We start from the raw sequence: 27,758 nt of genomic DNA, 5'->3' as shown, positions 1-27,758 counted from the left end.
GTTAATTATTAAAATTATTCTTAATGGTATTCTTAAAATTTTTTAATGTTTATTTATTATTTATTTTTATTTTTTTAACTTTTTTTATGTTTATTTATTTTTGAGAGAGAGGGAGACACAGAGCATGAGCAGGGGAGGGGCAGAGAGAGGGAGACACGGAATCCAAAATAGGCTCCAGGCTCCGAGCTCTCAGTACAGAGCCCGACGTGGGGCTTGAATCCACAAACCGCAAGATCATGACCTGAGCCAAAGTTGGACGCTCAACCAACTGAGCCACCCAGGCACCCTTATGTTTACTTATTTTTGAGAGAGACAGAGACAGATCATGAGTGGGGGAGGGATGGAGGGAGGGAGACCAAGAATCCAAAGCAGGCTGAGCTGTCAGCACAGAGCCGGATGTGGGGTTCGAACCCACAAACCGTGAGATCATGACCTGATCTGAAGTTGGACGCTTAACCGACTGAGCCACCCAGGTGCCCCTCAATTTAATGTTATTCTTAATAAATGAATCTGTGAAGAACTATTTCTGATGAGAGGGGGGATGTTTAAACAAAAGATGGCCTACTAATTGAAAAGAACTTGGGGTAACTATTAAAATAACATTGTATGAACACTATGAATAATGTGTGCACCCTGGGGCTTTGTAATGGAAGTAGATTACAAAAGTACATGTCCCCTGTGATGATTATTATACGCATAGGTATATTTATTTATTTATTCTAGAAATGTTTGTGAGCACTGACTATATAGCAGAGGTTGGTCCTAGGTCCTGGAGACACAAAGGTGAAAAGATTATGTTTCCTGCTCTCATTAAGGGTCAGTGCAGTTGGAAGATAGTCATGCAAACAAAAGGAAAAGGGTAGTGATTCATAAAATGCCATTAGGCAGCTGGAAACACAGCTTGGCTGAAGACACAGAAGAGAGCTTCATAAAGGAGCTAAGATTTTGGGGAGCCTGTGGGGCTCAGTCGGTTAAGTGTCTGCCTCGTGATTTTGGTTCAGGTCATGATCTCACGGTTCAGGAGTTCAAGCCCCACATTGGGCTCCATGCTAATAGTCTGGAGCCTGCTCGGGATTCTCCTTCTCCATCTCTCCCTGCCCCTCCCCAGCTTGTGTGCACTTTCTCTCCCTCTCAAAAATAAAGAAACTTAAAAAAGGTGCTAAGATTTTTATATGGTCAAAATTTGAAAGGCAATGTAGAGAAAAGTAATCAGTTGTATAAGGGTAGAGTTATTAGAAGTAACTTAAAAATGTTTCTTAAATACCTTTATTGGGATTTAATTCACATATTATAAAACTTACCCATTTAAAGTGTACAATTCAGTATTTTTTGGTGTATTCATGGAGTTATGCAAACATCACCACAATCTAAGTTTAGAACATTCTCATCATCCCAAAGAAATGTTGTATTCTCACTCTTCCAGATTTCTTCCAACATTAAATGTCTTTATAATAATGAAAAATCAAAGCATAAAGATAGAAACGTTTGATCTCTGCTGTTGTGGGAAAGCTGTATGTTGTGTGCAAAACAGACCACAAGTACGTCATCGTGTCTTTAATTTTTCATTTTATTAGTGGCAAGGTTAATAGGCATGTGAAAATCTTCACAGATATCTACATACGTATTTAAATAAAAGAAGAAAAAAAAGGAGTTGAAAAAGTGGGGGTTTCAGTGGTGACTAGTCCATGTTTATTTACTGTATAAAAATCTCCAAGTGTATAAAACTTGATTTGCCCCTTTTTTCCATGTCTTCTAAGCCAGCTGTAAGAATTTCAAAAGGGATATCTAAGATATACATAGACTCTAACAGAAGCATGGTACAACATGAATTATGAGAGTGATCGGCAGTGTTATGGTGAGAAGCAGATACTCTCAGTGCATCGACAGAGTGTTCCTTAAGCGGCGGTGCTGCTCGGGAACTGATGACTGGTGGGTTCACCTGACCTCAGGTGCCCCCTTTCCTCCATTTGCTTCCACATCTAAAGTGGCAGAGGGGGCCACTGTGTGTGTGATGGTCCTCTGTCAAATGTCCGTCTCTGCAGAGAGGACCACTCTTGGCCGAGACTGTGAGGAAACCTCAGATCTCGCTCCGTTCCGGGTCCTAGTCTTGTTCCTGGCATCTGTCCTTTCCTCCAGGTGTCTGTGTGACCCAGCTCATGGGGTCCTACATTTATGTAGCCCTAGGGGTTCTGAGTTTCTTCACGAATGTTAACTTAAAAGGCAATGGGTGGGTTTTCTCAGGGTCCTTCTAGAACCCCAAATCCTTAGGAGCTAATCTCTATTGGCCCAAAGTCAGGCATGATGACAAGAGTTAGGGTGTTATGTGGGGGCGGAGAAACCTGTTTGGCACTCCTCCAATCACATATAGACAGCCACCTCCTTGCCAAACCAATTCTACCTGGAGGACTAACACAGAAGACCTGCAGAGGCTGGTGTGGGACCCTCAAACTCTCTGAGGCACCTGCGGTTCTCACCCACAGTCGGCCATATGCCCTGGGAGCCAGACTTCTGTTCTTACAACTTGAAACTGCTACCGTGACAGGATTTAATTCACAACTGGGAAAAATATGAACTGCGTCAGAGTATCCTTCCATGAGCCTTGCATTTGGTTTCCAAGGAAGATCTGCAACTATAGCCAAATGGCTGGCCTCCAGGCTAAGGCACAACAGAAAATTTAGTGTCTGTGAGTTTGGCTCATCTTTCAAATAAAGTGTGATTGCTGACACTGGGAATACAACTTTTCCAACTGCTTTGTAAACCTAAGGATTTTGGTCCACTTGCTCTATTATATGTAATAGGATATTAATTAAAAAAATAACTAATGCCAGTGTAAACATACATGCTTTAGATACGTAGGTCTATAAAATATTGCACATAAATATAAAATTTGTTCAGCATTTCTTCATGGTAATTTTTCATGATCATAAAAAGGCTACAAAACTGTGCAGATTATATAACTTTGGCTGGTCAAGTTTACTTCAGAAACGATGACATTACACACGACTGTGGATTATTTACAAGAGTTTTAAACATCAACTTTCTGTGGTGGTTAAATTTTAGGTGATGGGAGAATAGCTTAAATAAAGGTTATTTTCTGAAGTTGTGTATTATAAAGATTAGCGGTAAAAATGAGTAGTAAGGTTAGAATAGGAAATTCTAAATAAAATTCTTAGGAATCCCTTTTCTGGGTTCATCTCACATCTGCATAACTTTGTTATTTCTTTCCCATGTATGCTTGATGTGTCTTCTCTGTGTATATAGATTTGAGGAATAGTAGAGCAATAGGTTATTTAATCCCAAGCTAAGTATTGCTGTTGTTCCTTATAGATATTAAAAATAATGTTTACCCATATTGTAAAACTGTTTTTGTATCAATGGACTCAGAAATTTTACCCTTACTTTTAAACACCACACAGGTGTGAGAGGACCTTGAAATCTGTGTATTGCTAATTAAGTCAATAGAAAGCATTTTTTTTTTTTGTATGAAAGGAAATATAAATACAACTTTTTGCCAAGCTAAATCAAGCAGATGTGAGTCCTCGGAAAGTGTGAATCCAAGTGATTTCAGGTAGCAGGCAGCTAAGTATTAAGTGAAACTGTCTGCTTTTTCTTAGCGCTGTCTAAAGATGTTCTGTGAATTTATCTGCACCAGATGGTTACCTTAGAAGGAAATTTAGTGAGTGATTTCGAGAACCAGCTAACCAAATCTTAATGTCCAAATCTTCTAGATGACCAGGATATCTGCCCAGAGACATGGAAAATAAATAAATAAATTGTTATCCTCAGTTACAAGATTATCTTTGTCGTTTCAAAAGTACTTTCACAGTACCAACAACATATGCTTGTCTCCCTGAGCCATAACTTCATTAGAAATGCTTCTTTTCCATAGGGAGGTGTCAAATATTCCGCTGGATACAGTAGTGTTGGAAGGTTCGGTCCTAGTTCACCTTCTGAAGTTGACCGTAATTCTAATAGTTCATCTCTGCGACTTGAGTTGGATTTACCTGGAAAGCAACTTGAGTTCCCATGCCCATTTCAGAGTGTCTGCCAAAGGCAGAACGACTAAAGCAAAAGATGTCTTCCGTGATGGCTAATGGTTTCCACAGTGTTGAGGACGTTACCTCTCCCAGAAGGGTCTCTGGGCTCCGTGGCATCTTCTCCAAAGTGCAGCACAGATGAGGTGATATTTCTGGGGCCCTTCCATTTCCTAGGTCGCTGGCGGGTACAGGGAAACCTTTGTTTAACCTTTATGTTCCTTCTTTGCTTTGAACAGGACCAGTGTTCGAGTGTCTTGAACTTTGCTTTTGCTTTTCATGTCTCAATGGTTTTCTCATCTGTGAGTTGTTCCCTGTCATTCATGTCATCCTGGGGTGGTCTTGCTCTGTCAAAGAATCCGCACTGTGAAAAAGAGAAATGGTGTTCTGGGAATGGGTGAAACTCCTCGTTCTAAGAATTTTCACTTTATTGTATTTTCTATAAGAAACTGAAGCTCTGTGGATATTATCTGACCAATTCTCTGAATTAGGAGAGGAAAGCCGAGGATCCTTTACCTGCGGTGACGAATTTATTGCACAAGGCAGAGTGTTCGTGCTAGTGGGAGAATTTCCCTGTGTTATATAATCCACTTAGGGACCTTGTATATTTTTCCTGAGATTATAGCAACAAGGCCCAAAGATTTCCTCTCTGCTTTTCTGCATGTTTTTTGGAGCCAGCAGAAGTCCTAACTGCTGCTGGCCAGGGAAGGGGGACTCTCTCCTGAAGTGTGTCATAGGCTATCTCAGGGTGGAATTTAGGAAAAAGAGAGGAGAAACTTGCATATCCCTCTGTACTTGTGGAACACAGAGCATAAACAGGAAAAGTAGATTGTCATTCTTTGTCTAGAAAGGTCATTCCTTTAAATCCCAGAACATCTAAGCAACTTTCTAAAGATCAACCAACAACTTGGGGAAGAAGTGATTCTAGAATCTTAATCCTCCTGAATTTCAAATTAGTATTTGGTCTAGGAGAATCTAACTTTCCCTAGAAATCTTGACCTCAATCCTTATTTATTGCTTCTTACACCAGAAGCCAAATGCATTGGGTTTTGTTGATAACTATTGAGTTGTCTTTTTTTTTTTTTCTGCAAGACTAGGACCATATTCTGTCAATTGCCACACTATCATTTATGGAAACAAAGATGGTATAAATAACAGAATAACACAAAGGTCTATTTCAAAAGGTAAAAAATTCAGTAGACCGTGTAGGCTCAGGATGGCACAAAACAATTGATAATGATCAGGAAAGCCGTTATTTAACTCATATGGCAAGGTTTTCTCCATTTTTTAAGCATGCCACATATTGTTTTAAAATAAAAATACACTATGATTTTGGGGAACCCCAACAATAGTGGTTAACTAAGATGTGACTAGATTAATTACTCTTACAGTCATGTAATTGTGCCACTGTTTCTTTTTTGGAATGGAAAGGTCTGTGAAACTTGGCAGTCGTGTTGGTTTTCAGGCCAGAAACACATGAAAGAATTCATTAAGCCTTCCTAATGGAGATGGACTTATTGGCAAGATCAAAAAAAAAAAAAAAATTGCAAGCATATAACATGCATGATCTATTTGGCCCAAGAGTCCAAGTATCAGTTAACTACTATATTAATTGCATTTGTGGTGCTTAAAAAGAAACATCTCAAACAATTGCTGATGGGACCATGTCAGCAAAAAGCTTGAGATCTTGATTAATTAAACAAGAAAAAGAAGGCTTCATAGTAACATTTTCACCACAAGTATATTGGAAAGAAGATCACAGGTCTTAGCTAAGAAAGTCTAACTTTCTCTGTGTTTATTTACAAGAAATCTCCAGATAAAAGCAGCATTAAACACTCTTGGTCTTCTTAAATGTCAGCTACACAGGCATAGTAAGTTTGCCAAGACAAACAAGACACAATTTTCCCTTTATGTCTGTTAAAAATCCCCAAATCGTGCCTCTGGCATTGTCTTTTCAAATCACTAGGTGGATCCTTGTAAATCCCCTCAGTGGCCTCTCTACTCAAAAAGAAAAACAAAATAAATAAACTTACCTTCCATAAAGCTAAGGTTAAGATGGCCAGAACCAATAATCCAAGAAGTATTGCTAGTATTATTACCCACAATGGGATTGAGAAGGAAACATTTGGGGTTGCCCAGATAACTGATGTCTTAATCTGAAATGGAAAATAAAGCAAATGACCTCAAATTTGAAAACTGTTGGGTGAAATAAAGTAGTAATTACCATACAATACTGGGAGTAGTTCTGAAAAGATCCATATAATAGTTGAAATCATCCTAGGGGAGATCTGCATGTCTACAGAACTCAAACATAAACTCTTAAAAAACAGCACATTCTGAGGTCTCCTAGGTTGAATGGAAGATCTAATTACAGACACTTGGTGGGTGTTTGGCTTAGAACAGCCCAGAAACCCTGGAATGGAATTGAAGTGGATCAAGACTGAGAACCAACAAGGTGAAAAGGAATGACCTTAAATTGGGCTGGACCTTTTGTGGCAGTAATGACTGCCATTGACCCTATGAAAGGCCAAGTCTGTCCACACACATTTCTCTACAGAACTGGGCTAATCTCACTGAGAAGTGAGTTGAATTGGATCCACTGGACTGTTGAATGTGCAAAAAGATTAGAAATCACCTAATATAACCACCACTACCCCCCCATTTTATTGATGAGAAGATTGAGTCCCAGAGGAGCTAAGTGAGTCACACAACTAATTAATGCCACCACCTCTTTATCTCTAGCTTCTGTGTTTATGATGGCCCACAGCCTCATTAGCCATCTTGGAGTTTATGGAAGTAAGCAAAGTGAATGCTAAGTGTCTGGATGCATTGGGGTTGCCTTCAATCCTAGATCCAGTTTTCGATTGCTATTAGAACTCATTTCATTCCCCACTGTTGCAAGGGAATTTGGAGGAAAAGAAGACCTTCCCAGCAGGACTGCATGCTCAGTGTCCATGAACCACCCCTCCCCTCCCCCATGAGCAGAAGCAGCTCCCCTATTGCCCATGTGCTGGGGAAATGTGTCTTTGGAGACCCCGACGGCAAAGAAGCTGTAGACCCCCAGACAAAACCAAGAGACCCAGTCACGCTGCTAACACCTCTGCCAAAGAAAAGAGAAATGAAAATATTCTTGGATCTGAAATGTTATTCATCCAGACAGGTCTATCTGGTTTTAGAGAGAAGTAAGCACTGCCTCCGTTAAACCAGGCAGAGTGCTCCTCGTTTTAACTGTGTTGGTTGGAAGGATCATAGGTCCAGTTCTGATACGTGTTTGGGACCTCTAGGTCACAATTCTCTAACCCACTAGTCAAGAGATGATGGACTCATAGCAAAGGTTGGTGGCTCTGGAATGTGTCTTGGCTGGAAATGTATGGGTGTTTTCATAGCCTGTACCCAAGTATTGGGCCCTGACCATGATCACCTCTTTCCTCTGCCTTCTTAACTAGATTGGAGCATCCTGCCTCTGGTTTTCTCAGCTTATTAGGCTTTTCACTGCTCCTTCATCTTGGTCCATTTCCCCTATGCAGCGGACATACTGATGACTTAATTCTCTCAATTCTCCGGTCCCAAGTATCATTGATATCCAGACCAAACAAAGACATCAACAGTAGTGAGACTGCTAGTCATTCCACATGCACACTAGTGCCAGGGACTTGCTCCCTGCTCTCAGTGAGGAAAAGGCTGGCCATAACCTCCTCACCATTTATACCTTCCTCCTTCGCCCGTTAATGCCCATTGCCAGCACAGTCCCTATTTCATCCAACACATCAGCAGGAAGTGCAACAATTCCATGACCATGATGGGATTACCCTTGCCCTGCTTGTTGCAATCTAAGGACAGGACACACGGCATGTGAAGAAATGATGCACTGAAGGACTGAAAGCAGTCACAGTGCCACCTGGATTCTGCAGCCTAAGTGACTTACTCTAAAACAATCCTTTGCATGTATATGGCTACATGAGCAAGATAGGGACTGATGACTTCTGAATCACTTCCCTTTATATTCTTTTCCCTTAGTGAATTACATCTAATACCTATGAAGTCAGTGCTCAATCCTCCTCTTAAAGTGTTTGGAGGAAGGACATGAGGTGATCTTTCAAAATGAAATAACATTACTGGAAGCAGACTCAAACAATTTTGGTAATGAGAATTTCAGACTTTGAAACTACCAGGGATGGTATTGATCATGTATGTATTCACTGGCCAGTTAGGGTGGCCCAGGAAAGAGAAAATCTGGAGCCACGGCCAATTCTGGGGTTTCTTATAAATGTTTCTTCCCCCCGAGCTCTAATTTCACTGAGGAAACAACATAGTTTCAGGCTATATTTGGTGAATGTGTTAGAGATTGCCAAAATTTACTAGTAGGTACTTTACAGTAATACAGCTAAAAGGGTTGAAAGAAAGTCCATAGACTATTCTGTTCATATTGTTAGTTTAATAAAAAGCAATGGATTGGGAGAAGAGCTACTAACAACTTTGCTGGGTTTCTTGGCTACTGTAGGCTTTGATGTTATTATTTAAAAAACTTCTCATTCTTGGGGCACCTGGATGGCTCAGTCAGTTGAGCTTCTGACTTCAGCTCAGGTCATGATCTCACGGTCTGTGAGTTCAAGCCCCGAATCGGGCTCTGTGCTGACAGCTCAGAGCCTGGAGCCTGCTTTGGATTCTGTGTTTCCCTCTCTCTCTCTGCTGCTCCCTGCTCAGCTCTGTGTCTCTCTCTCTGTCAAAAATAAATAAACATTTAAAAAAATTAAAAAAAAATAAACTTCTCATTCTGTAGAAACAGGTAGGGAGGTCACTTACAAAGAATAATGCTACATATGAAGACTTTTTTTTGCAGCAATGATGGAAAAATATGAATAAAATATTAAATTGAACAGGATATGCTTATTAGAGTCTCTTGAAGCAGAGAACAGCATATAGGTACAATTACAAAATCTGTTGGCTTTTTGTTTGCATTCACTTCCAAAGATGCTGACAGTAGTGTCTTAAAAATGTCTGAGACCAGATGATTGCTACTGTCCTTTTCAGTTCCAAAATTCTGAAATTCTCATCACCCAAACTGTCATCAGTCTGCTCCCAGTAACATTATGCTCACTTAAAAAATACCACTCCATGGGGCACCTGGGTGGCCCAGTTGGTTAAGCGTCTGACTTTGGCTCAGGTCATGATCTCACGGTCTGTGAGTTCGAGCCCCGCGTCGGGCTCTGTGCTGACAGCTCAGAGCCTGGAGCCTGTTTCAGATTCTGTGTCTCCCTGTCTCTCTGACCCTCCCCCATTCATTCTCTGTCTCTCTCTGTCTCAAAAATAAATAAACGTTAAAAAAAAAATTTAAAAAATAATACCACTCCATTCCCCTTCTCTGGGTATTTTAAACGTTAAGATTACACATGTCATGTACATTTCCTGTAAATCATCATATGTAATTAACCAGGAGGAAAGGACAAAGAGTTCTAAAAGAACACAAACTCAAAAACTTTCCTCCTGTGCCTGCATTCTGCTTTGCTTGCCAGCTGCCTTTAGGACATCCATGTGGCACTGAGACTGCCCAATCTTCTCAATCTAAAATGGGAGCAGCTGCAAAGACCTTCCTTGGCCCCTGGTGTTTTCCTAAACTTATCTAGGCTTTTCGCTGCCTAGTCAAGAAGTCACTACACCAAGGCCAGTGGAAATATGGAAAATCAACAACACTGCCCCAGAGCATTTCTCCAGATTTCCAGGGCAGGAGAGCCCATCGGTTGTTGCTGGAAAGAGGTGGATGAAGAGTCAAGTGTAACACGTCATTGGAAGAGTCACACATGTCTTGGAAAGAGAAGTCTTTCTGAAAACACATTGATCAGGGAGTCATGTGACATATTCATGTCTATAAATGGCAATGGGGGCATTTCATCCGTGGGTGGAAATACGTAAAGCCCAGCCTTTCCTGAAACTCAATGCTTTGTATGAATTAGAAACTTGAACTGCACAGGCAAACTTACTAGGGAAAGACTTAATTGACTACTTTTATATGACCAAAGCTTATTTAAATCTGTATCAGTGCTATGGAAATTTCAGAATTGTTTGGGAAAGCTTGGCATGAAATAAAATGTTGGAAAATACTGAAGCTTTGTTACTCATTGTTTATGTTCATCTTGCAGCTCATTTTTTTTATTTTTTATTTTTTAATGTTTTATTTATTTTTGAGACAGAGAGAGACAGAGCATGAACGGGGGAGGGTCAGAGAGACAGGGAGACACAGAATCCGAAACAGGCTCCAGGCTCCGAGCTGTCAGCACAGAGTCTGACGTGGGGCTCAAACTCACGGACCGCGAGATCATGACCCGAGCCGAAGTCGGCCACTCAACCGACTGAGCCACCCAGGCGCCCCGTTACAGCTCATTTTGATAAGCCCACAAGAAGCTTACATTATCCATTGGAAAGTAAATAGTAAGAAAAACAGGTCTTAATTGTCAGAGTTTGTCATGACTAAACACTAATTTACTGTAATAATTTTTCACTCATTTCAAATAAGACTGATTTAACACCCCAATGTTGTCTGGAGCTCTGTAGCTATTATCACCAGCTCCAAACTGGAACCTTGTATAACCCTGCAATAGATCAGTGCTGTCCAACAGAAATATAATGCAAGCCACGTGTGTAACTTAGGAATTTTTTGAAAAAGGAAAAAGAAAGATGAGACATTAATTTTAATAATTTATTTTACCCTAAATATCCAAACTATTATCATGTCAACATGTAGTTGATAATAAAAATATCCACAAGACATTTTATCTATTTTTGTTTTTTATTTTTTTTAACGTTATTCATTTTTGAGAAACCAAGCCCAAGCAGGGGAGGGGCAAAGAGGGAGGGAGACACAGAATGTGAAGCAGGCTCCTGGCTCTGAGCTGTCAGCACAGAGCTTGACGTGGGGCTTGAACCCACAAACCGTGAGATCATGACCTGAGCTCAAGTCAGATGCTTAACCGACTGAACCACCCAGGCGCCCCTCCACAAGACGTTTTAAATTCTTTTTTTTTTTTTTAACGAAGTCTCCAAAATCCAGTGTGTATTTGATATTTACAGCATATAACAACAAACCAGATTTTCAGTGGTAAAAGCAAAATGTAGTCCCCCCAAAAAAATATAGCTGCATTTAATGGACAAAAAATCTTAGACTGCTACAGTTTTTAGGTTTACATTTAAATGAGTTAAAATGAAGTCAAACTTCTAGTTTACTTCTTCAGTCACAGTGGCTACATCTCAGGTACTCACTTTCCACCTGTGGCTGATGGCTACCATACTGGACTACACAGCTCTAGAACATTCTGTATAGTCTCACACAAAGGTGTGATTTGCCCAATTACCTAAGCCCCTCCTTGTAAGAATCATTCATCTAGAAGGTGGTCCGATGGCAGAAAGGGTGTATTGAGGACTAAAGGTTTCCTTTAAAAATACGAGCAAGTGATTGTATATTTCAGCTGCTTTCAGAAAGAAGGGTAGGGGCACCTGGGTGGCTCAGTCGGTTAAGCGGTTAAGTGTCTGACTTTGGCTCAGGGCATGATCTCACTGCTCGTGAGTTTGAGCCCTGTGTCGGGATCTGTGCTGACAGCTCGTAGCCCGGAGCCTGGAGCCCGTTTCAGATTCTCCATCTCTCTGCCCCTCCCCCCCCCCCCTCTCAAATATCAATTAAAAAAAATAAAAGAAAGAAGGGTAATGTTGACTAACTGAAGTACTTAAAATTTAGGGTGAAAAAAGTGTGTGCCAACCAATCAACAAACTGTTTCAATTCATCTTTATGTATCAAGAACCTGTAGCTATTTAAAGAAATAGTATAAAATTTTAACAATTCACTTATTATAATTATCTGCAATCTTAGGAAGTGAGATCCACAAATTATAAATGGAATTTAAACTTTCTTAAAGTGATGCTAAGTAGGGAACATTTAATCTTACCTTCATCATGTCATAAATCTCGTGGTTCTTTATTACGGTTGAAGGACCATACATAACTTTTTAATATGCCTACATTTTATCATTGACGTTTATGATATGTTTTTGTATATTTGACAAAATACCAAGGTAGAAGGAAAAAGCTCCCTTGTATTTGCAACTGTAATTAATGTTGACATCTGTATTTATGTCTCACAAAATCTTGTGTAAACATACTTCATCGGGGTCGCAAGAATGATTTAAATGTACCAAGATACCCTACCTACAGTGCCATTTAGAATAAAATAATAACATAAAGTGGACCAGCTGAACACACATTTTAACATTTCAATAGCCCCTATGAGATAAGCAGTTTGAACTCCACAAATAATTGTTGAATATAATAACTCTATTTTAAGGTTCTAAAGCTGTGGTAGCAATGAAATGGATTTACAGTTTCTGTATGAGGTTTTTGCTTTAAAAATATTTTTTAATGTTTATTTTTTAGAGAGAGAGAGAGAGACAGAGCATGAACGGGGGAGAGAGAGAGAGGGAGACACAGAATCCAAAGCAAGCTCCAGGCTCTGAGCTGTCAGCACAGAGGCCGATGCGGGGCTTGAACTCAAACCGCAAGATAGTGACCTGAGCCACCCAGGCACCCCTGTAGGAGGTTTAAGGAAAGATTTTTGCTAACTAGTTTATAACAACTACAATTGGAGTTACTAGACAATAATACTCCTTTTCTGGATGTAAATTATAGAATTTGGCTTCAGTGGCACCACATACAAATGCCAAAGATGATTATTAAGCAAAGTGTTCAGATGACTGAATCCTGTTTTTTTCTCTGCTGTGCTTTAATGACTCTGTGTTCAGTTTATTCCTTGCCTCATGCAACCTTTCCCTCACCTCTGAACACGGCCAGAGTCATGCTTCATGAGTTCATTTGTCACAAACAGACATGCTGCAGGTAGCAAATGGGGATTGCTCTCTTCTTCAAAGAAGCTCACACCGGGCTCAAAAAAATGGCTGAATCATGACCTTGTTGCCAAGGAAGTACAAACAAACTAATCAACCCGCACAAGGGCCTAGGAAAACAAGCCACCAGTCTCTAGTCTCATCACAAAAAAAGTATCCGAGAAGGTTTACCCAATGGCAGAGTAGGGATTGGGGTTCATAATTATGATTCCCAACTACCCATTCCAACTGATTTAGCGCCTTAAAGCAATTCTCTTCTGCTGCTTTCTTTTCCATATAAGAAAGACCTTTGAGAAGAACTTGCTAGAAGAAAACATCAGCCAGCCCAAAGCCCAGTCCTCTCAAAGCAAGCCGCAGGAAATTCATTTCCCTTGAGCGTGGGGTGGGGCAGATCTGCGAGACCTCAGAGAACCTTCATTCTGAAATGTTTTCCCAGTAACCTTCATATTCATGATGTGGTAAATCATTCACCCCAGATAACAAGGCTTTTGAAAAATGCAATGACAGGGGTGGTGGGGATGGGGGAAGCACATGTATCTGATGATTTTGTGGATCTTTTGAGATGGGTTGAGAACAGCAGGCTGTCACCTGTGGCCAGTGCAGAAAGACACAATACTGTTGATGGGACTGACTGTAACATATGTTTCTTTTATGAAACACATGCTCGGAGAAAACAAAGGGACCCAGATTTATCTCCCTTAGAGCAACAAGCCTTTGAACCTCTTCGGAAGAACATCCTATATTAAAAACCCAAAGCCTCTGTCTTCTAGGTTGAACATAAATCCAAACTGTGGTAGACATCTTGCTAAGGAAAGAGAGATGAGCCACATAAAGAAAGATGTGGCAGTGCTTACTTTCAAATGCCACCAATGTTTACTCAAATACTTCGACATTTCCAGTTTGGGCTTCCTCAACCTAGAGGGAGAGGGTAAGGCATTTTGGGAGGGTTGCTATTACTGACTTGAATACCTTGTTCTAGGTGTAATGCTTGGGCTCCTCAGACATCATTTTATTAACCTTCTCGACAATGCTTTCAGGTGAATATGGTTAATAGCCCCAGCGAAGCAGAGTGATTTCCTGAAAGTTTCTTAATTAGAGTGGGCGGAGCCAGGATGAAGCCCGGAGAATGTGTGTGTGTTTTTTTTTAAACTGTTTTTCAATTTTTTTTTTAAACGTTTTATTTATTTTTGAGACAGGGAGAGACAGAGCATGAATGGCGAAGGGTCAGAGAGAGGGAGACACAGAATCGGAAACAGGCTCCAGGCTCTGAGCTGTCAGCACAGAGCCCGACGCGGGGCTCGAACTCACGGACCGCGAGATCATGACCTGAGCCAAAGCTGGCCGCTCAACCGACTGAGCCACCCAGGCGCCCCCCGGAGAATGTGTTTTGAAACACATTGGAAATGTGGGTCTTGCTCCGTGCTGCCAGACTAGGTGCTAGAGATTCTCAGTGCTTTCAATGTTTTGGGGTTTTTTTGTTTTTTTTTTTTTTTTGAGAGAAAGAGTGAGCACAGGGTAGGGGCAGAGAGAGAGAGAGAGAGAGAGAATCCCAGCAGGCTCTACACCATCAACACAGAGCCCACCGTGGGGCTCAGTCTTACCAACTGCGAGATTACGACCTGAGCCGAAATTACAAGTTGGATGCTTAACTGTCTGAGCCACCCAGGCGCTTTTAAAGCACAGTGCCAGACCTACTGAATCCTGATGTTTGGGGTGAGGTCTTAGCGTGTTTTTATCTTTAAAGTCACATGAGTGATGCTTCTTTGCATACTCAAGAGTTGCAAATCACTAATCAATGGATTCATCTAATTTAAATGGCTAAAAGTAGATCAGGCTATAGAAAGATTAAATTTTATAATTACATTTAAGACCTAGGCTGATAAGACACATTATGATAGTATCAACTTATATACCATCCACAGCAGTGCTTCTCAAATTGTTCTGGGTACACGATGCCCTGATGATTTTGAGAAAATGAAGATTCTAACTCAGCAGGTCTGAGTTGGGTGTCAGTAATGTTTGATAGCCTCAATTTGAAAATAACATTTCATTCAAATGAAGCTCATAGTGTCCTTTTCTTTTCAGGAGAAAATTATAGTTCTTTGCCTAGAAAAGAAAGATGACTGTCTAAGGTCATCCAGCTGTCCCTAAGGAAGAGACTCCCTCCTCCCCACCTCACTCACCATGCTGTCCTTAAAGTTAAACAATCAGAAAATAAGTAAATAAATAAACAGAATTAAACAATCGGGGCAATTTCATTATAATGATCATTGCTATCTGGGCTCCTTTCAAACAAAATGGCTTGATTAAAAAGTGATATTAGTCTGGGGCACCTGGGTGGCTTAGGTGATAAAGGATCCAACTCTTGATCTCAGCTCAGGTCATGATCTCATGGTTTGTGAAGTTCAAGCCCCGCCTCAGGCTCTTCCCTGACAGCGTTAAGCATGCTTGAGATTCTGTCTCCCTCTCTCTCTGCCCCTCCCCTGCTTTCTCTCTCTCTCTCAAAATAAATAAATAAACTTAAAGAAAAGTGGTATTAGTCCTGCACTCTCAAGTTTCTCAAGTTAATGTAATAAGCACTTAAATGTAGCACAAGTTGAATAGTGATTTAAAAAATGATTAGTTCAGTGAAATTATTGTGCGTCTATATTTTTCAGATACTTACTCCTATGCTCCCCTCTGGGAGTTTTGCTGGCTGATCTTGATAAGGCATCTTCTTAACTTTGAAGGACACCAGGGATGCAAGAGAATAGGGATCATTTTTTCTCTGAAATTAAAAATATATATTTAAATATATTCCAGGTAAATCTTTTAGAAGTTACAATGGCAGCCAACTGTTTTCAGTGTCTCCCATTTCCAAAGCAAAATTCCACCTTCTTTCTTTCTTCTTTTTCTCTCTTGAAATAAATTTTTTCCCCATCCTATGATCCATCCATCCATCCATCCATCCAGACATCTTTGTAGATATCCATGCAACTGTCCATCCAACCGTCCCCCCAACAATCCATCCTCTTCTTAGTTCTGAAAAGAATTTGTCTTATTAACAAAAGACTTGGTACAATGATGTTAGAATAAAAGCAGAACATCAGAGTCCCTGAAAGGAGTCAGCACAAGGATTACTACAGTTGCTGCTAGTGAAGAACAAAAGGGAGGTATAGTGAGTTACAAAACTCTTATTATATGATAGAGGGAACCGTTTTAGGAGAGAGACTGGTACTAAATTATAAAGGAATTTATCACATTTCATCTTATCAGAAGACCCGGGAAGGCGCTCTCAGTCTCAGTACTGTTAGGATTTGGGTTGAATGCGGGACTGTCCTGAACACTGCAGGACGTATAGCAGCAGCTGTGGTCTTTACCCACTAGATGCCAGTAGCACCTCAACCCCAGGTGTGATAACCAAAAATATCTGTAATTATTGCCAATGTCCCCTGCGAAGCAAAATCCCTTTGGTTAAGAACCACAGACTTAGAGCCATAGCATTTTTGAGAGAACTTTTCAGCGTAAGTTTTTGTCTGTTTGTTTAATTGGTTCTCACATTAACTGTTGATTAAAGCCAAAGGAAAATATTTAAGAGCAAGTCAAGGAGAGCCGTTTTGAGAATGTAAGCCTCTGTGGTTCTCCTCCATTTAACTTGAGACAGTGATTACAGCTATCCAGTCTTAGGCTGTAATTGGCTCACAAGGCTCTTGAGAGCAGAGTGTTAAAATTCCAGCAGTTTTGAGTATCAGTAGTTAAACAGAACCATTATTAAAGTTTAAATATACATAACCTTCAGAAAATTATATTTTTAAAAAGGTAATACACACTCAAAGCTCACTATTTCTTAATTATTTTATTATATTTTACTGGTATCTGTGCTCTGGATATTATTTAGGTCTATTGGACCTGGGAGTGGAAATACTACATGATGGTGTAGAGGAGCCTCACCTCCCAATTCCGTATTTGGTGACATTGTGTTGGCAGCTTGAAATCGGCCATGGTGGGGATATTTACACCATGGGAATCAGCAAATGGTACATATTGGAGCTTTTCTCCCGCTCCCCCAGAGCAGTTTATTAAACATTCACGAGCACTTCCCCACCTATAATCCAATGTTGGGTTGCTTGTGGCCAGTCCATCAGGTTGTATTGTAATAATTTTGTTTACATTTTTTTTACAAAGTTCTTTTTTTTTTTTTCCCCTGTGGCTGAATTTTTTCCCTCCCTTCAATAAACCCCATTTCCTCTAGATGATAAGCATAGGCTAGACCATGCAAAACTTTTAAATACTTGAAGTCACTCTATCTTTGACTTTTTCTTTCTTTCTACCCTAACATTCCAGGATAAGTAACTTTATTCATTTGGAAAAAATTCTATTTTTGGTGGCTCCTGTCTCCTGGCTTTTCCATTTTACCCGAAAGCTGGATTTTTTGTTTGTTTATGTGAGAAGTGTTTTTTAAAACGTGGAAAACCTTGGGGCACCTGGGTGGCTCAGTTGGTTGAGTGTCTGACTTCGGCTCAGGTCATGATTTCACAGCCTGTGAGTTTGAACCCTGCTTCCTGCTCTGTGCTGTCAGTTCAGAGCCTGGAGGCTTCTTCAGATTCTGTGACTCCCTCTCTCTCTCTGTCCCTCCCCTGCTTGTGCTCTGTCTTAAAAATAAATAAAAGTTAAAAAAAAAATTTTTAATGTGGAAAACCTGGCTAATAAAATTTTGTGTGCACTTGGTGATTTTTTAATTTTTTATCTTTCTTTTTGTGAGAGAGACTGTGAGCAGGGAAGAGGGGCACAGGGAGAGACAGAGAGAGAACCTTAAGCAGGCTCCACACTCAGCGTGGAGCCCAGTGTGGGGCTAGATTCCACAACTCTGGGATCATGACCTGAGCTGAAATCAAGAGTTGGGATGCTCAACTGACTGAGCCACCCAGGCGCCCCTGATCTACTCTTTATTCTCCAAAACAATGTTTCTTCCACTCTTTTCAGTAGGAAAATGTATTTTTGCCCATTTTTCTAAGATGCTCTAGAGCACTAAGGAATGAGAAACGTCAGCTATTAGGCTTCGATCAGCTAGGCACACCAAAGATTCGCTCCTCTTGTGGATGCAGGTCAAAGGCATGGTGCAGATAAGCATTTAATTCGTGAACAATAGTTGGGAGCAGATTCATTCCATGTTTAAAGGTGAATGCTTTCAGCCATGGTCTTTACATAACTACATTATTCTTGTTATTAAAAAATTTTTTAATGTTTATTTATTTCTGAGACAGAGAGCACGAGTGGGGGAGGGGCAGCGAGAGAGGGAGACACAGAATCCGAAGCAGGCTCCAGGCTCTGAGCTGTCAGCACAGAGCCTGACACGGGGCTTGAGCTCCCAAACGGTGAGATCATGACCTGAGCCGAAGTCGGTGGCTCAACCAACTGAGCCACCAAGGCACCCCCATTATTCTTATTATTAAAATAAATCATGGGGCGTCTGGGTGGCTCTTGCTTAAGCGTCTGACTCTTGATTTCGGCTCAGGTCACTATCTCACAGTCATGGGATGGAGCCCCACATCGGGCTCTGCACAATCTCAATCTCTCTCTCTCTCTCTCTCTCTCTCTCTCTCTCTCTCTCTCTCTCTCCTGCCCCCCGCCTCTCCTTCCCCCTCTCCCCTGCTATCGCTCTCAAAAAAACAAAACAAAAAAATCTCTTCTTCCATATAGCAATCTATTCATGTAGCTGCAATAGGATTGAAAAAGCAGCTGGAGTTAATATCCCTCGACAATATCTCAGACCTTCAACCTGCCCCAGCTAGCAGTCAATCCTCAGAAAATGCCCTATTCCTATAATGGCTGCGTCATTTATACCCTGGTTTTCAGCTCACTAGCTGCCTCTGTTATTCACTTGTGCACAATGATTTGCTTATGGTCTTGGTACTAATAAAAGTCCTCTAGTTGGTAACAAATGGAGAGTGAGGCTTTTGAACTGGTTAAATACAGAGTGTGGCTAGTAACATCATGAGTTCTTTCCTTCCCACCTTCCCACTGCTTAATTCCTTCTCAAGAATTGTTTTTGACCACACAGCCCATGTGTAAGTTCTCAACATTTACCAGAAACAAAGCCTTTTGAGACGACAAAGATTTTACTGGTAAAATCTTACACTGTGAAGGATTGTTTTAAGCAACGGTCACAGGACAGGGTGTCATTTAGGATTAACCTAAATAAAATCTTTTTCTGACCAGTTTGCACGTTCACCAAGTGGACAGAAACAAACACAATGCAGCAAATCATGTCATGCAAGAATTGTAAACTTTCTAGTTTGGATTAGGAAGGCAGAAAATGTTTACCTCCTTCTGGATTGCATGACCTCCAGTATATAGTATATTCTTTGGGAGGGTGGGGAGGGAGGGAGGAAGGGAGGGAGGGAAGGAGGGAGAGAGAGATTGCAATAAAACACTCCTCTTTGGCAGTCACATTCCAAGACAGGAATAAGCAGAAACTGGGGGTGGGGGGTACCGAAATTTGGGCTATGGCTGAGGGTAAATGCTGGTGACTTGGGCCACTCTCTCTGGTATCTGGTATCAAAGTGGTACTTTGTTCCAATAGGACTTAAGAACGTCCCTGCAGATTGTTCTGGTTTGACTCTGCTTGTGCTAAATATTTATAGTTTGCAAACTTCCTCAATTGGTATTGACTTCTTCCAGACTTACTGGGTCATCCTTAACAGGAAAATGAAGATGGAATTTTCTTTTTTTTTTTTTTTTAATGTTTATTTTTGAAAGAGAGAGAGAGAGTGTTTGTGTGTGAGCAGGGGAAGGTCAGAGAGAGAGAGAGGGAGGCACAGAATCCTAAGCAGGTTCCAGGTTCTGAGCTGTCAGCACAGAGCCTGATGTGGGACTCAAACCCATGAACTGTGAGATTGTGACCTGAGCCGAAGTTGGACACTTAACCTACTGACCTACCTGGGAGCCCAGCCCCAAGATGCAACTTTCCCTCTGAAGTCCTCCTGCTGGAATAGATTAACATCACAGAACTGACACATGACATCGAAAACAATCATGTTTCCCTTGACTGTGGTGTTGTAATGATTTTAGTCCTGCTCCACCGAAGTTATTCTCCCTTATTTCAGTAGGATGTGATGATACCCAAAGTAATAGAAGGGATGGATGGTCATCATTGAGAGCGCATGGGCTTGGGAATTCAGCAAGACTCCTCCTCTCAACTCAACGCTGAGATCAGAAGTAACAGCCCCAAAGTACAGGGACCATGAGCAAATTGATGGAAAATACATGGTACTAGAAAGCAGTGCCTGGTGCATAGTTGTTGATATTTGTTGAGTGATATTTGTCCATGATATTTGTTGAGTGAATGGATAAATAATGGTTTAGCTTAAAAAAAAATCAAATAAATTGGGTACTGCACTTCTCCTTGGTTTAGGCATTAAAAACTGGGGTGATTTTGCCCCCAGGGGCTATTGGCAATGTCTGGAGACATTGTTGGTGGTCACAACTAGGGTGTGAGTTGCTATTGGCATCTAGTGGGCAGGGGCCAGGGATGCTTCTAAGCATCCTATAATGCACAGGCCAGGGCCCCCCACAACAATGAATTATCCAAGATATTAATGCTGAGATTAAGAAATCCTGCCTTAGGGGGGCGCCTGGGTGGCTCAGTCGGTTGAGCGTCCGACTTTGGCTCAGGTCATGATCTTGTGGTTCATGGGTTCGAGCACCATATCAGATTCTATGCTGACAGTTCAGAGCCTGGAGCCTGCTTCGGATTCTGTCTCCCTCTCTCTCTATCCCTCCCCAACCAGTGTTCTGTCTCTCTGTCTCCCTCTCTCAAAAATAAATAAACATTTAAAAAAAAAAGAAATCCTGCCTTAAGTTAAAAAACAAAAACTTCACGACCTTTTAAAAAATACCTTTAACTTTCTTTTTATCTTCTTTTTATTTAAATTAAATAAGATTTGTGAGACTATGGAGGTATTTTCAATCACAGAAAACGTGAAAATCCCGAGGTATGAAATTCTGTATTTAATAGCTACACTCAACAGGATTCTACCATTTGATTTTCTATGCACAATGAACCAAATGAATTTTTTAGTAGTTAAAATATGAGCAAGAATGTGTAGACTTGGTGGGGTTTTTATTTTAGCTCATTTTCCCCTTTCTAAATCCTTTCCAAACAACAAGGTCACAAACAAAGTAGTCTCATTTAAATAAACAGCTCTTTCCCAACGGAGAAATTAATCTGCTTAGTATAAAAGAGATTTAAAACCTTGACAATGCACACAACCAGCAGAATTATCTGCAGCAGTGTGGGATGCCGCTGTACAGAGAGGCCAAAGCGGCGAAGAAGAATCTATGAATCACACGTATGTGTCTCTTCACCGAGATGCATCCTGGCTGGAACCCAGACTGTAGGAACACTAAACAACTGCAACTTTCTAGGGCAATCTCCCTTCTCCCTTCTTAATTGGGTTCTATTTTGACCCTCCTGGGCCTGTGGCTTGCACTGTGCTCTTACACTCACCATCATCCCACTGGCTAATATTTACAGAAGAACTACTGTGTGCTGGGCACTGGGCATAAAGAGGTGAGCTAAAGAGATTTATTTGAATCTAAGTTACTGTCTAAAGGTCTTAGGGACGCAGGGTATTTAAATGGTCTTCACCTCAAAGCTGGTGAAGGAATATCACTGAGCCATAAAAAGGAAGTCCTGTCTTTTGTGACAACGTGGCTGGACTTGGAGGACATTATGCTAAGTGAAATAAGGTAGACAAAGAAAGGCAAATACTGTGTGAAATCACTTCTGTGTGAAACCTAAAAAAGCAGAACTCAGAAATAGAGTAGATCAGATTGGTGGTCGCCAGGGGCTGGGTGGGGTAATTGGGGACAAGTTGGTCAAACGGTACAAACTACCAGCTATAAGATGAATAAGTTCTGAGGATCTGATGTATAATTAACAATACGGTCTTGTGTTCTTGAGAGCTGTTAAGAGAGTAGATCTTAAAAGTTAACCACCTGCCCTCCACAAACATGCCAAGGTAATTACGTGAGGGGTTGGAGGTATTAACTAACTTCAGTGTCGTAGTCATTCCAAAACGTATACGTGTATCAAATCATCACCTTGTACACCTGAAATTTACATACATTGTATGTCAACAATATCTCAATAAGGCTGGAAAAAATAATGTCTTCACCTGATGGGAAGGACGACCGGCTGATACTGGCTCAACTCCTTCATAGACACTTCTCTTAAAAATGTTTTAAAATTGAAAGACTTAAAAATATTCATAAAAATTTTAAGTGAAAAATTAAACAAATCAAAATTTTCAAATGAAAAAAATTCAATTTGTTTTAAATTTTAAAATGACAACATTTAAAAATCCTTTCTAGAAGAGCTTCCTGCTGAGCTTTTGAGAAGAGGTTCCCTGCAGAGTGTGTGCATATGAGTCAGTGTTGTTACCTGGAGGAAGGTCTTGGCCCATAACCGTGATCTGACTTTTAGGACGGCGCTTTCTCCTCCTTCTAGTCGCCCCACCACGCAGGAGATTTGTAAGCACTCGATATTTGTACAATTCTGCAAAAAACACAACAGCGATGTCTTTAAACCGTGGTAGAAAATCAGCATTGAAGTCAGTTTATCTACATTGCATTTTCTCAGAAGTCACCACCTAATCCATAAATTATTCATTTAAATAACAAACAACTACAGTGAAACAGCTTGGTAGTAATGATGCATCAATTTTACTGGTAATCAAATTTAAGCTTTTTTTCCCCCCTAAGAACTTAAAACAATCTTCCTGCGGCAGTGATTGGACTGTTTTGTTTCATTTTCTCAGAACTTGGGAAGACATTTCTTATAGACATTTACAACACCTGACCCTAAACTAAGCAAGCCCTGAAATGGCTTCAGACAAAGCTCCCTGTGTCTAGATTATCTCAAAGACCCAGTGTTAGCAACCCATGGACAAGCATATCTCTATAACATTCTTCTCCCTAAATTACTTCCTGCTTATAAAGCAGCATCTTGCAGGTTCCATCCATTAAGCTATTTTTAAACTAGTTTCTAGGTTTGCCAATTTATAATGGGTAACTTTTCCTATATGAGATGCATCTTTCTGGGAAGTATTCATTAAACTGATGACATTCTCCCTGTCAAATCATATTTTCTGATTGGATCCAGTATGGAAATAAATGGACAACTCACCTCCATTTTCTGTGCACCCATGTGTAGGATGATACTTCTTGAATTGTACTCCCTCGCTGATTTTAATTTAATGCATAGGCTATACTCTATTTCTCATGTCTCAGGCACTGGGCACTGGCCTATAGATGCTCAATAAACATCAGTTTATTGGACATTACGCGCAGGATTTAATGGAGGCATTTCACTTTAAGTAATGGATAAGCCACAGAGGTACATGTTGCCATGAAAATCTTTTTCAAGAATCTCAGAATTCTCTAAAAGCAAAGCAGTCAGTAATGTGTATCTGGTAAATTCTGGGAAGGCCAAATTTCTACATGCTATTTCCAAATTGAGGTGGCTGGGATTTTTGTTCTACTTGGGCTGGGTGCTGAGGTGTTTGGGGTTTTGTGCCTCCAGCAGGAGCAGGAGTCCTGCAGTCCCTGCAGTCCCTGTCACCTGTGAGGACCTGCATGTTTACCTGCGCTCCATTACTGACAAGCTGTGTATCTCCAATCCCACCCTCTGGAGGCAAAGGAGGGGAGTGGGAAGGAGGTGATTCTTATAACTCCCTGGAGCTGTTGATCCTGGTGAGCTAGCTCTGTTGGAGGATTCTGGAGACGGTGGTGCTCAGAATGAACCTTGAAGGGTGAGAAAGAGTGAGCTAGGCAGATGAGGACAAGACCAGTGTGCGTTCAGAAGAGAGGAGAGAAGGGTGTTTGGGGCAGGGTGGACAGGTGGAAATGAGATAGGAATGAGAGAAAGTCTAGGTGGTAAAGAATTTTCCTATTTGAGCCAAGGAATTGTATTCAGAAGATCCCATTTAAGCAAGAGTTATGATTGGGCGTGTGTTTTAGGGGCAGGTGGTATGTGAGGCAAGAATGGCGGGAGGAGAGCAGGAAGCAAGGAGGGTGATAAGGGCTTGTTGCAAGGGTCCAAGTGGGAGGCAAGGAGGCTCTGAACCAACGCTATGGGGATGGAGAGAGGAAGACAAAGTTAAGGGCAGCTCAGGAAGCAGAACGGGATAGTTGGTGACAAATTGGAAATCTTGATGAAGAAGAGGGAGGATTGGCGGGGGGGGGGGGGGGACTGAGTGGATGGGCACCGGCGTTACTGAGATTGGGAATTCTAGAGAAGCACATTCTGGGGATCATGGAGACAGGGTTTTGGACATGTTGGGACCGGCGTGGCTATTAGACATCCAGATGAACGTATATGCTGCACCCCTCGGGTCCAGAGTGCAGCAGGGATGGCTAAGATAGCAGGAGGCACGTGGGTATGGCTGGAGTTAGGATCTTGCAAAACATTTCTCTTAAGGCGTGAAGTTGGTGGGGGAGGGGTGGGGCCCAAGGATGGAATGCAGAGGTACAGGGGCGGATAAGAAGCCCAAGAACAATTCTAAGAAGACGCAGGCCAACAGGCTAGAAGAGAACCAGGGGAGAAGGTTTTTGGGGGAGGCCAAGGGATGCAACTGTTGCAGGAAGTGGTTAATAGTATCCTATGCAGAAGAAGGTTTGAAAGATAAGGTTTCTGTAAGCTGAGTAGGGAAAGGACAAGAAGAAAGCCCGGAGATGAGGAGACGGGGTGGTCCCTACAAGAGCAGCAGGGGCCCAGGATGAGAAAGGCAAGGACATTCTTAGGCGGAGGAGAAATTATATTTCAGTGCTAACGGATACAAATTTTTCCTATGCAAAGTGGAAATTATGATCCCAACACAGGATGTTGGCATTTTGCACTTTCAAATTCCTAATCAGAAATGGGATTCAGTAAGTTGTTTTTAACTAAACAAAAACCATAGGAGGTCTTATTTAACTTTTGATTTTAGAATAAACTTTGTATAATCACTTTCTATCCAGGACTGTTTTGACTTGAGGACATGGGGAGGCAGAGGATTTGCAATTTTCAAACCAATAAGAGAGAAAGAGAATAAAGCATGAGTTCATAAGGTCAGACATGGAAATCAAAAGCTGCCTTGCTGTCATCTGCAAGTAATAAGTTTCTGTGATATTCAGAAATTAAAAATCATCTTGCCTTAAAAATCCTTAATGAGAAAGAACAGGAGCGGGGGAGAAAACCTAACCCTACAACAGAAGTGCAGATAATTTTCAAGAGAATTTTAGTTACTGATCCCTACTGCCTCTGTGAACTCATGAGACATACACTATAATGGAAGTTGATTTTTCTAAATTGTTGGTTCCCATATAGGTCTGGGCACTGGTTCTCCAGAGGGCGTTCACATTGGTACTGCAAATTAGAACTCTATAGATGCCAATCATTGTTTTTCTTTCTTTTTTTTTTTTTTTTCCAACGTTTTTTAAATTTATTTTTGGGACAGAGAGAGACAGAGCATGAACGGGGGAGGGGCAGAGAGAGAGGGAGACACAGAATCGGAAACAGGCTCCAGGCTCCGAGCCATCAGCCCAGAGCCTGACGTGGGGCTCGAACTCACGGACCGCGAGATCGTGACCTGGCTGAAGTCGGACGCTTAACCGACTGCGCCACCCAGGCGCCCCATTGCTTTTCTTTTTTAAAAATTAAATTATAAATTTTTTAATTGAGGTATAATTAATTTTATTGAGGTAAATACACATAACGTATTAGTTTCAGGCGTACAACAAAATGATTTGGTATTTGTATATGTTGTGAAATGATTGCCACAATAAGTCTAGTTAATATCCATCCTCACAGATAGTTACAGTTTTTTTAATGATAACTTGTAAGATCTCCTCTCTTAGCAAGTGTCCAGTATGTAATGCAATATTATTAGCTGTAGCCACCATTCTGTATGTCACATCCCCAGGACTTAAATCATTGTTTTCTGTTCTTTTGTCCCTCCTGGAAGCTTCCCTAAAATAATAATATGCAAAATTGTATTATTTTATCCTAAGCTGAAGAGCGTATCAATTTCCCTACTCTTGGGTTTTGAAAAACATGACCGTGCCATAAAAATTTATAGGGACTCGGGGGCACCTGGGTGGCTCAGTCGGTTGAGCATCTGACCTCAGCTCACGTCATGACCTCGTGGTTCCTGAGTTTGAGCCCCATGTCGGGTTCTCTGCTATCAGTGCAGAGCCCGCTTCGGATCCTCTGTCCCCCTCTCTCCCTGCACCTCCCTCACTTGTGTTTTCTCTCTCTGTTGCTCAAAAATAAATGAATATATGTATATATATACTGTATATATATGTGTGTGTGTGTGTGTATATATATATATATATATATATACGGTATATATATACATATATATATGTATATGTGTATGTGTATATGTATATGTATATATATACCATATATATATGAGACTCATATATATATGAGACTTAAAAATTTTAAAGACTTGAAAAAAAATCTGCCAATGACTTTTGGCCAGGTTACTTCAGGTACTTCTATTATAATAAACATTCTTCCCTTGATTTCAGTTTAACTGAATAAGTCAGACTTGCTTGTTGTATTTTTCTGTCCATCTCTGCATTTGAAACTTTTCATGAATGTTATGTTCAAGACAAACATTAAAAATTTTTTTAGCCTTTTAAAAAAATGTTTTAATTTATTTTGAGAGAAAAAGAGAAAAAGAGAGAGAGAGAGAGAGAGAGAGAGCGAGCACAAGGGCAGGGGAGGGGCAAAGAGAGAGGGGAGAGAGAGAACCCCAAGTAGGCTCTGTGCTGTCAGCACAGAGCCTGACACAGGGCTCGAACTTAAAACTGCGAGATCATGACCTGAGCCAAAATCAAGAGTCAGACGCTGAACTGACTGAGCCACCCAGGTGTCCCACATTTTAGCCTCTTTTAAGTGTAGAGTTTGGTGGTATTAACATTGACCTTGGAAGGAGTGAGAGAACTGAACAGAAACTACTGACTCTTGAGCACTCTTTCAGTTTTGCAAAGGGCTGACTAAGCTCAGGACGGATCTCTGACATCCCCCAGTGCTAAGACTCTGTAGGATTTTGGCCCAGGAAATCAGAAGGCCCCCTTCTCATCTCTTCTGGACGAGCAGAGGAGTGTGAGATGTAGGGGCACGTCTGACCTCCCAGGACCCGCTGCCCACAGCTTCTTTCGTACTCTTGTGCTCAGTGTCTGGGGACAGGCTCACAGAGAGAGCTTTGTGTTCTGCAAATGCATTCCCCGCCATGGTTTACGTTCTCATCATTATTTCTCTAACATGGTCTGCATGGCAGGTTGAGAAGAGTGAAAACACTATAATGCAAATACTCCTTTGTCCCCTTGGAAACGTCGCTTTCATGGCTCACTTCATGTAGGGCCAAGACATGGTGGGCCTATCTGAGCACTGACTGACAAAGAGAAACTATAGTTGAAGTTAAAACCATCTGTGTTTGGGAGTTCTGTCCTATCCACCCTTTCCTCTCCCATGTGCGCGCACTGAGACAACTCACGAGGATTTTTGCGGGGCTCTGTCTATGGGGCTCTGGCACACGCACGTCTCTCTTCCTGACAAGATGAGGGATGGTCGAGTTCCGTAGAAAGGCGCTCAGCTCGGGGGTGTCCTCTGGGGGGGTGGCGGGCTGCAAAGAGAAAGCAAGAGATGGCATGTCAGTCTCATAAATGCTTGCCTCCTTTCCATCAGCCTTGAACTTGAGGCATTTTTCCCCCTCAACTGGCCATGAGTCACATGAGAAGTCAGACCTGTCCTGATTTACCAGCAGTGTGTTCAACAGCAAAATGAACTGTGCTGACAAGGACC

At 41.3% G+C, this 27,758-nt stretch overlaps 1 protein-coding gene across 1 annotated transcript in view; it reads right to left on the bottom strand.

Annotated features, from left to right (window-relative positions):
• Positions 1–1,549: 1,549 nt before the first annotated feature.
• The window catches only part of ITGA8 (integrin subunit alpha 8), a 190,094-nt gene continuing 163,885 nt past the window's right edge, over positions 1,550–27,758 (bottom strand). Inside the window, exons 26-30 of the mRNA XM_058681828.1 lie at positions 27,451–27,579; positions 22,344–22,457; positions 15,585–15,686; positions 6,068–6,190; positions 1,550–4,398 (exon numbers count right to left, since the gene is read on the bottom strand). Of these exons, the coding sequence (XP_058537811.1) occupies positions 4,312–4,398; positions 6,068–6,190; positions 15,585–15,686; positions 22,344–22,457; positions 27,451–27,579 (555 nt within the window). The 3' untranslated portion in view covers positions 1,550–4,311. The remainder of the gene's footprint in view (positions 4,399–6,067; positions 6,191–15,584; positions 15,687–22,343; positions 22,458–27,450; positions 27,580–27,758) is intronic.

The sequence above is a fragment of the Neofelis nebulosa genome, chromosome 8 (assembly GCF_028018385.1).
Source record: "Neofelis nebulosa isolate mNeoNeb1 chromosome 8, mNeoNeb1.pri, whole genome shotgun sequence".
NCBI lineage: Eukaryota > Metazoa > Chordata > Mammalia > Carnivora > Felidae > Neofelis > Neofelis nebulosa.
The sequence above is the reverse complement of the archived record's forward strand: the minus strand, read 5'-3'. Positions and strand labels throughout refer to the sequence as shown.